Raw genomic sequence first — 9,877 nt, forward strand, 5'->3', positions numbered from 1 at the left:
GAAATCAGTCTGTCTGTTGAATCAACTGCTGGCTGTAGTGTTTGATTGCAGAGTAATATCAAAGGATTTGTTTCTATGGATTGTTTCAGAATGACAATGCACCTTGCATTCATTACCTTAGCGACGCGCGCCTCTCGTGACCGGGTATAAATTACAGGTGCACGAGCTCGAGAACTCAGTGCACGAGCGCTATTGATGCTGACAACATGAGCGGACGAGTAGGAGACCTCAGTCCCAAACAAACCGAGGCTTTAGCACAGGCAAGTAAATGCACAAAATCTATTTGTTTTAAAAAATGTATTCCTGAATTTCAAGATATTTTCACTTAGTATTTTGAGTGTCAGTCATAGTTTCGTTTAAAACACATGCACCATGTCAGATTTAATAGCCTATAATCTATGATACACTACCGTTCAAAAGTGTGGGGCTAGTAAGATTTCTTTAAAAGTACTTTTTCTTCATCAAAGAATCCTGAAAAAAAGGTATCACAGTTTTCACACAAATATTAAGCAGCACCACTGTTTTTAACATTAATAATAATGATAAATGTTTCTTGAGCAGCAAATCATCATGTGACACTAAAGACTGGAGTAATGATGCTGAAAATTCAGCTTTGATCACAGGAATACATTACATTTTAAGGTGCATTATTACAATATTACAGTAATATTACAACAATTTTTAATTGTAATGATGTTTCGCATTCGCAATATAACTGTTTTCACTGGATCAAATAAACGCAACCTTGGTGAGAAAATCTTACCGACCCCAAACCTTTGAACAGTAGTGTTATCATTATATAAAAATTTTATGCAGCATACAAAACTAATCTTCAGAGTTAACACTGCAAGTCAAAGAAATGTTATTATATTTAAATGTCATTTGTTTGGTCAGTTTCGGGAGAAAATAGCAGATGTGTTGGATCAACTGTCCAATCAAACCGACCATTACCTTCTCCGGTGGCTAAGAGGTGAGGACAGATTTCTTTTTTAATCAAGATTTAATAACGCAAACAACATGGTTCTCGTAACATTTACTTTTCTGGGAGTTTGATTTCAGGTGAACTTTAATATGAATATAGCGGAGACCTGCTTTTAACTAAATGATCTCTGACTGCGTGGTCATATCGGATGACCTTATGACCTCATGAACCTGTGTGTTGATTAACAGAATGCCAGATCAACAATAATCTTCAGAAAACACTTGTGATTATATGGAGGACGATATATGCAAGTACTCTTCCATGAAAAAAACACAGAGTTATTTCTAAGATTTATGTAGTTTGTCTTTACCGATTGCTTTATCTTAACCAGTTTTATCTAGAAATCAATATTTTCTGTTGAGATAGAACATCCCAAAACCATCTGCTGACTTTTTTTTTTTTTGAGTGAGAGGTTCAAGGTTACATTCTTGTGAATGTATGTGTCAATATGTATCTCTCTTTACCTGTGATTTTTGACCGTTGCAGAATTATTTGCTCTCATTTGCCTACATTATTGTATAATATTCTACAGTCCTCATCTAGGAAAGAGCAATAGTAGTCTGGCATGTACTGTATCTCTCTCTCTCTCTCTCTCTCTCTCTCTCTCTCTCTCTCTCTCGCATTTTCTTACAAAGTAAATCAAGACTGTAGAATAATGCAGCATACCTAGATTTTAAAGTTTGGTCTTATATCTTGTTTGCAGCTAGAAGCTTCAATGTCCCAAAGGCTGAGGCAATGCTTAGAAAGGTAATATCACAAACACCTCTTAACTCATAATCTGTCTGTTTGGATATACAGTATACATCTTTTGTAATAGTATACCATAAATATCTTTTATTGACACTTTTGGCCAATTTAATGTACCCCTGCTTAATAAATGTAGGCCTATTCATTTCTTTAAAAAAAAATCATACTGACCCCAAACATTTCATTGAAATTCTAAGTAAAATTACCAGTCTGTTCTTTTCAACATTGATAATAATAATAAATAATGCTGCAAATCAGCATATTAGAATGATTTCTGAAGGATCATGTGACACTGCTGCTAAAAATCCTCACAGGAATAAATGAAACTTGAAAATATATCAAAAAAAGAAAACAGCTATAATATCACTTAGTAATATTCACAAAATCTTCACTTGTAGAGAAGACATTCTTCAAAATATCTTCTTTTGTGTTCAGCAGAAGAAAGAAATACAGTCTCACTTTAGGGTCCAATTCTCACTATTAACTAACTATTAACTACAACGTTGGCCTCAATAAACTCCTAACTACTGTTAATTAATAGTTAGTAAGGTAGTTGTTAAGTTTAGGTATTGGGTGGGTTAAGGGATGTAGAATATGTTCATGCAGAATAATCCATTCATTTGTGCTTTAAAAGTACTAATAAACAGCCAATATCATAGTAATATGCATGCTAATAAGCAACTAGTTAATAGTGAGAATTGGACCCTAAACTAAAGTGTTACCAGAAATTCATACAGGTTTGGAAAAACTTGAGGGTGAGTAAATGATGACAAAATGGAGGCCACTTTGAAAAATAAATTAGAGGAACTAAATTAAACCCCAGAATTCTATAAAGTTTTTCTCATTTGGCTTACACAAATCACTTTGTATTCCAGCATCTGGAGTTTCGCAAGCATATGAAAGTAGACACGATCATTGACGACTGGAGGCCGCCTGAGGTATATCAGTACAGTACAACTAACACATTTAGAATGGAAAATGCCCTGCTATAACACACACATATATTGTTCTCTGTCCAGGTCATCGAGCGCTATGTGGCCGGGGGAATGTGTGGCTATGATCGTGAAGGAAGTCCAATCTGGTACGATATCATCGGGCCTCTTGATCCGAAAGGCCTCTTACTGTCGGCTAGCAAACAAGACTGCCTTAGGACCAAAGTCAGAGATGCTGAACTTCTACGACAGGAGTGTGAGAAGCAGTCTAAAAAGGTACCATCTGTCAAATAAAGACCAAATGACTAAGAATAAATGCCAAACTGGGGAAAAAAGTTCAAATATCGAAATATTCTTAAATCAAGATACACTTACTTGAGAAGCAAAATTTAAGTGTTTTTATGCTTAAAACAAAATATCTGTCAATGGTCGACATCTTGGATCATTTCTGTTAAAGAGATAGTTCATCATTTACTCACTCACAAGTTGTTCCAAACCTGTATGAGTTTCTTTCTTCTGTTGAACACGAAAGAAGATATTTTAAAGATTGTTGGTAACCAGACAGATGGCAGCACTCATTGACTTCCATAGTATTTTTTTCCTTAAAACAAAACCATGTGAGTGATGGTGAGGGCCAGATGGTGCATTAGCAAAATTCAGAAGAATCTCAGCTAGATGCCGTCCACAGTGATTCATCCCTCACTATTCTTTTGGCTATGCTGGGATGTTATTATACACAGGAGTCTCAGTTGTGTGAGAAAAGTAAATAAATGCAACAAGACTCCATTGGAATCCCAAGAGCCCAAGAATGATTGCACATAGACAGAAGCAACATTAACTAAATTAAACTAACGAGACATTTATTTCAAGTAACCTGGTTGCCTTAAAATTTTGAGTTCATCAAAATTAAAAAATTTGAGTTAATACAACCAAGGAGATTGGAAACTCAAAATATTACGTTATCTGAACCACATAAAAATGTTGTGATTAATCATGAAATTGTTTTTTTACAGTGAGGTGAGAAAAATAAACTTAATAAACTTGATTATTTTTCTGACCTAATTTGGAAGATTTTTTTTTTCTTGTTTTAAGCATAAACTCGTTTAATTTTTTTTTTTTTTAATTCAGAAAGCAATACTCATTATCTGTCATTTTGCTTCTCTGGTAAATCTATCTTGATTTAAAGGGTTAGTTCACCCAAAAATGAAACTTCTGTCAGTAATTACTCTCCCTCATGTTGTTCCAACCCCGTAAGACTTTCGTTCATCTTCAGAACACAAATTAAGATATTTTTGATGAAATCTGAGAGCTGGATCACTCCTCCTGCAGGCTTATGGACACCTTAACTTGCTGGCCCAGAAAATGTATTAAAGACATTGTTAATATAGTCCAAGTGACTCCAGTGGCTCAATCTTAAGTTTATAAAGCGACGAGAATACTTTTTGGTCGCAAAAACAAACAAAAATAACGACTTTATTCCACTTTTCCTTTCCTTCTCTCTGGACCTCGATTTTTTTTACGTAGTGTAATAGCGTAGCGGGTCTGTGTTGCACGACACCACGTGTGACACATGACCAGAGTCGCCCAATAGTGAGCCTACGTGTGACGTGCAACACAGACGCGCTACGCTATTACACTACGTAAAAAGACTCGAGGTCCAGAGAGAAGGAAATGAAAAGTGGAATAAAGTCGTTATTTTTGTTTGTTTTTGCGCACAAAAAGTATTCTTGTCGCTTTATAAACTTAAGATTGAGCCACTGGAGTCACTTGGACTATATTAACAATGTCTTTAATACATTTTCTGGGCCAGCAAGTTAAGGTGTCCATAAGCCTGCTGGAGGAGTGATCCAGCTCTCAGATTTCATCAAAAATATCTTAATTTGTTTTCCGAAGATGAACGAAAGTCTTACGGGGTTGGAACAACATGAGGGAGAGTAATTACTGACAGAAGTTTCATTTTTGGGTGAACTAACCCTTTAAGAATGTTTAGATATTTGTACTGAAAAAGAAAACAAAAATCTATTTTTTTGCTGTGCAAAAACTGTGACATTAATATCTGATGTCAGATATTTTATTATCTGAACGTTCACATTAATTTGCCGCAGTGTTGGTGTTTGTGATTGTTTACTGTTGTTTTTGGGTGATTTTATTCATCAGCTTGACAAGCACATTGATTCAATCACCATCATTTATGACTGTGAAGGGCTTGGCATGAAACACCTCTGGAAGCCAGCTGTTGAGTTGTACGGTGAGGTAGGAACACGATGCTTTCAGTTGAGCTTGGTCATTCTGAAGCCCAATAATAAGACACAAACTTATAACATTTCTATATAGAATTGTTTGTTTATCACTGTGCACCAAAAAAAAAATTACTTTTTTTTTTTTTTTTTTTTGAAAAGGTTGAGAGAAAAAAAAACTTAATTTTTTTTGGCAAGTTTTTGCACGAATATTTTTTAAGTAAATTTCACATGAAATTAAGTAAACTCTACTTAATTAAGTTAAGTGAAAGCATCAAAGTAAATAAGTCATTTTAATTAACTTGGCTAGTAAAAGGTTGAGTAATATCTATTTAGTTGAAATTCCCTTTGCAATACATTTAACTCATAAAATATAATATTGAATAAACCACACTTTTAAAGTATATGTTTTACTTAGAAACATCTAAGTAATTAATACAATAGACATTCTACATTTAAGAAGTTATACATTATGTGAATGCAGAGACCTCAATACTTGGTAGACAATACACAATGACGGTAACATTTGATGGATCGTTTTTGTGTTTGAATGTGTCATTTTGAGTGGAAAATGAACTCCAAATGTCACAAAATGGCACGTTACTAATCCTAACAACAAAAACAATGATAAAACAGTGTAAATACAGCTGGAAAAGTGAAAAATCAGCCTCATTAATTATTCAAGGCCCAGTGCATGATGGGAACACCAGTATCAGAAAAGTTGAGTAATTTTACTTAATTTTGTAAAGTTGATATTTACACTTTCATTTCTACGCGCTTGAATTGAGTACTAATATAGAATTTATAACTAACTTTTTCATGTAAATTGCATTGTATTTTTCTGTAGTATTTACTTCACCACAAAATCATTTTTTATCAGTGTGGCTTAGCAGTTAGCACACATGCTCGGAAACATAAAGTGCGTCCCAATCATAGGTCCCAATCCGCGTACTTATGCACTATTCTATGCCGTTTTGTAGTATAAATAGTGCAAGTAGTGTGTTCACACTGAAAAAGAAAGAGTACTTTAAATAAGTGGATGATGCACTTTATTAACAGAAAAGACAAAGTGTGGTATGTTGCACACTTCATCGCAGCGTTAAAGGGATAGTTCACCCAAAAACAACAATTCTGTCATCATTTGACAAATGTGACTAATTAAATAATACATCTTCCCTCAAGATCCATCTTGACATGTTAATAATCTGTTTCCACACTTGTTGTCAAGCTAAAACGGTAATATTGTGATACCGGTATATTACTTTTGCCTTTTCTGATTGCAGATTCTGACTATGCATGAAGAGAATTATCCTGAGAGCCTAAAAAAGGTGCTTTTAATCAAAGGTGAGTCATTGTTACACCAGTAAAATCACATCACTGATGCTGTTAAACAGTTTTGAAATATTTTAATGCTTTAATTCTCCTTTCTACAGCCCCAAAACTCTTCCCTATTGCATACAACTTGGTCAAACACTTCTTGCGTGAGGAAACAAGGCAGAAGATTGCTGTGCTGGGTTGTAAGCTGTCTAACTATAGTACTGTTTGTTAAGGCAAACATCATGATTATGATTTACTGCGGTGTGTTACTCATCCTGACACCTCACGAATGGGAATTTCTCTTTTGATCTCCATCTTCCAGCCAACTGGAAAGAGGTGTTGAGGAACTATGTGGATGCAGATCAGTTACCTGTGGCTTATGGAGGCTCCATGACTGATCCTGATGGAGACCCTCTCTGTAAGACCATGGTGAGATTTACGAGCCAACAGGAGATTCACATACACTTCCGTTTTGAAAGAAATTAATACTTTTATTCAGCATCAGGGATGCATTCAATTGCCCAAAATTGACAGTAAATATTGTTACAAAATATTTCTATTTCAAACAAATGCTGGTCTTTTTTCAACATTGATAATCATAAGAATATTTTCTTGAGCAAATTAGCATATTATAATGATTTCTAATAAGGATCATGTGACACTGAACAATGGAATAATGATACTGAAAATTCAGCTTTGCATCACAGGAATAAATTAAGTTTTAAAATATATTCGAATAGCAAACAGTTATTTAAAATCGTGATAATATTTCACAATATTACTGTTTTTACTATATTTTTGATCAAATAAATGCAGCCTTGGCAAGCATAAGAAACATTAAAAATCTTACTGATTGAATGGTACTGTACACCAATATTTAGTTGTCTTTACCCATTTGACTCTTCCTCCCAGTTACATTATGGTGGTGTAGTGCCAAAGTCCTACTATGTACGAGACTCTGTCAAAGTGCAGTATGACCAGTGCGTCACCATTAGCCGTGGCTCTTCATACCAGCTAGATTATGAGGTGCTCTTTCCAAACTGCTTGCTACGGTAAGTACCATTTTTCAGTGCTAATAGTTATGCATGGCTGTTTTGCACAATATACTCTTAGGGCTGGTTCACACAGAACGCGATTTTGCTATGAAAAAATGTGAATTTTTTGCTTTATGTAAGCGCATTTTGGGTGTGAGCACAAAATCTGCGGGAATGAGTAAAATTATACGCAATACACACAATCCCATGCCGAAATTCAAGCCCTGTAGCACCAACAATATTCATCCAGAGCAAATTAATCGATTGAGTGAGGAGAGGCGGGTTTGTGTGTCTCTCGCTGTCGGAGAGATAAGAGAGAGAAAAGGCGCTGATAGTAATGAGTATGGGAAGCGTTTTAGATATTTTAGTATCGATATCTATCGAAAAATCTATATTTTTGGCAACACTTAATTTATTATTTCAGATTCCTTTTTAAAAGACTACAATTGAAAAATGTATATATTGTAGATAATTCAACCTGCCAAAGTGGCTATTAGGAGTGACTGCGTTACACACCACTGCTGAAATACACCCACGGGTTGGCGGGTGTTAAGGCCCGTTCACACCAAGCACGATAACTATAAAGATAAAGATAACTATATATGCGTCCACACCAACGACCGATAACGGTCTTTTTATTCTAAGCACGCGCGCGCCCGCGCTGCGGTTTCAAAGTAGCGAAAATGGATGACCTGCTAGAATGGATTCTGATTGGCTGTCAGTGTTTTATCGTTTGACAGCTGGAAAAAAATCGTTCTGAAAGTGATCCCAACGATATCGTTCCTCATATCTTTATCGTTATAGTTGTGGTGTGAACTCTGTTATTCTTTAATATGGAGAACGATTTTTAGAATTATATCTTTATCGTTATCTTTATAGTTATCGTCCTTGATGTGAACGGGCCTTTAATGTCACGTAGGCGAAGCACAACCAAACCAATGTTCTTCCGCAAAATGCATGCAGTTTTGTTTTTTTACCACTAGAGGGCCAAAAGTTACATAGTGTACCTTTAACATCCATGGAACCTTTGCATTCCACAAAGGGTTCGTTATAGTGGAAAAAGGTTCTTTAGATTTTGGTTCTTTTAAGAACTGTTAACTGAAAGGTTCTATAGGGAAACCTAAAATGGTTCTTCCATGGCATCGCTGTGAAAACCCCCCTTTGTAATTTGTTTTAAGAGCGATAGCATGCAATATACTCCATATAGATGATGCTACTATTCCATTCTGACCATAACCAGTAGTCATCATTGTTTTTTCTCAATCTAGATGGCAGTTTGCAAGCGAAGGGTCTGATATCGGTTTTGGAATTTACCTGAAGACAAAAGGGAATGAAACAAATAAAGTGGAAGCCATGCTGGAAATACTGCCTACCGAACGTTACAATGCCCATCTAGTCCCGGAGGATGGATCCTACACCTGTGAAGAACCAGGCATCTGTATGTTTGTTTTGAATTTTACATTTAAGTTCTTGGTGCTATTCTGAGCAATTGAATGATAGCCTAATAAAAGCATGAATTTGCCCACAAGTTGTGCTGTATGCTTAAAACAATCCTTTTCTCTCTATAGATGTGGTTCGATTTGACAACACTTACAGTGTGATCCATTCAAAGAAGGTCAGCTTCACCGTGGATGTGCTTCTACCTGAGGAACACACAGGGAAACAGGCATAAAGCCAGACTGGAATCAGACATATATCCAGCATTAAATAAGATTACGTCACTGCTAGGCTACAATGTGTGGATCTCATTGACCACAGGAAATTAGAAGTACTACATTAGCGTTTTTAATTTCACAGTTTATAGATAATTTTATAAAATGAGTATTATTATAGATAATTATGAAAAGCGATTGCACACAGACCGTTCCTGAAAAGATGTTGAATGAACTGTTTCCGATATTTGAATTACAATTGTGTATGACAAATGGAAGCAGATAAAGACTGATGGGGACTATTCGGTCAGTATAGAGAACTTCCTTTCTTTATGTGAAATAATTATAATTATGGCCTAATGAGATTATGTCTCAATGAATATGTCACTGAATTGCATCGAATCACAGCAATTATCATAAAATTGAACTCATGTCAGCATTAAATACTATTATAGGAGGATTGTAATAATCCTTGTTAAATGTAGTAATAGCAACCTCTTGTATAATCTAGGCTATATTTTAAATGTGCACATGATTATGCACTAAAATGAGAATAAAACACACGATGTTGATGAGTCTATGTTTATCTGTAACACTAGAGGACGCACTTGTATCACATTCTGCACAGATTCATCTGGATGAGATGTAGTCAATAGACACACGCATCCACAAACAACAAAGCCACGTACAGTACGGCAGACCATTGTCGTTGATTAATTTATTTTTTTATTACTGTAATACAAGAACAATATATTATTCAAATTATAGTATTTATATGTTATTTATTGTAGCTACTTCCTTACTGATAAGCGTTACAGTAACGGACATTGAGGGAAAATGTGCATCTAAATACTGCAAAAATTATCTTCTTTATTTGAAATGTATTTGATACCAATTGATTTTGTGATTAAATTCATCACTGTGTATGGTGAAGAGGACACTAGGCTCGTGCTATTAGCCTACATAACACAACACT

The 9,877-nt window shown here is 35.2% G+C and overlaps 1 protein-coding gene across 2 annotated transcripts; it reads left to right on the forward strand.

Annotated features, from left to right (window-relative positions):
* The first annotated feature begins 183 nt into the window (after positions 1 to 183).
* On the forward strand, positions 184 to 9,832 carry sec14l7 (SEC14-like lipid binding 7). 2 transcript variants are annotated; one of them, XM_081354156.1, is made up of 12 exons: positions 184 to 260; positions 895 to 970; positions 1,686 to 1,729; positions 2,605 to 2,667; positions 2,749 to 2,937; positions 4,819 to 4,914; positions 6,182 to 6,242; positions 6,332 to 6,415; positions 6,538 to 6,644; positions 7,128 to 7,267; positions 8,518 to 8,687; positions 8,818 to 9,832. In XM_081354156.1, the coding sequence occupies exons 1-12, from the start codon at positions 207 to 209 to the stop codon at positions 8,919 to 8,921; spliced, it is 1,188 nt and encodes a 395-aa protein (XP_081210282.1). In that variant the 5' UTR covers positions 184 to 206; the 3' UTR covers positions 8,922 to 9,832. The 2 variants fall into 2 exon arrangements, with proteins under 2 accessions (XP_081210282.1, XP_081210283.1); XM_081354157.1 differs by lacking the exon at positions 4,819 to 4,914 and having other exon boundaries at positions 8,818 to 9,475.
* The last annotated feature ends 45 nt before the right edge of the window (positions 9,833 to 9,877 follow it).

Source organism: Scardinius erythrophthalmus (assembly GCF_964197995.2).
Source record: "Scardinius erythrophthalmus genome assembly, chromosome: 23".
Classification (NCBI taxonomy): domain Eukaryota; kingdom Metazoa; phylum Chordata; class Actinopteri; order Cypriniformes; family Leuciscidae; genus Scardinius; species Scardinius erythrophthalmus.

Bases quoted from the DNA above. Each gene is read 5' to 3' on its own strand.
- sec14l7 (XM_081354156.1), top strand. From the start codon at position 207: ATGAGCGGACGAGTAGGAGACCTCAGTCCCAAACAAACCGAGGCTTTA. The intron at 1,730-2,604 runs GTAATATCACAA...TTTGTATTCCAG, and splicing joins CTGAGGCAATGCTTAGAAAG to CATCTGGAGTTTCGCAAGCA. The intron at 7,268-8,517 runs GTAAGTACCATT...TTCTCAATCTAG, and splicing joins TTTCCAAACTGCTTGCTACG to ATGGCAGTTTGCAAGCGAAG.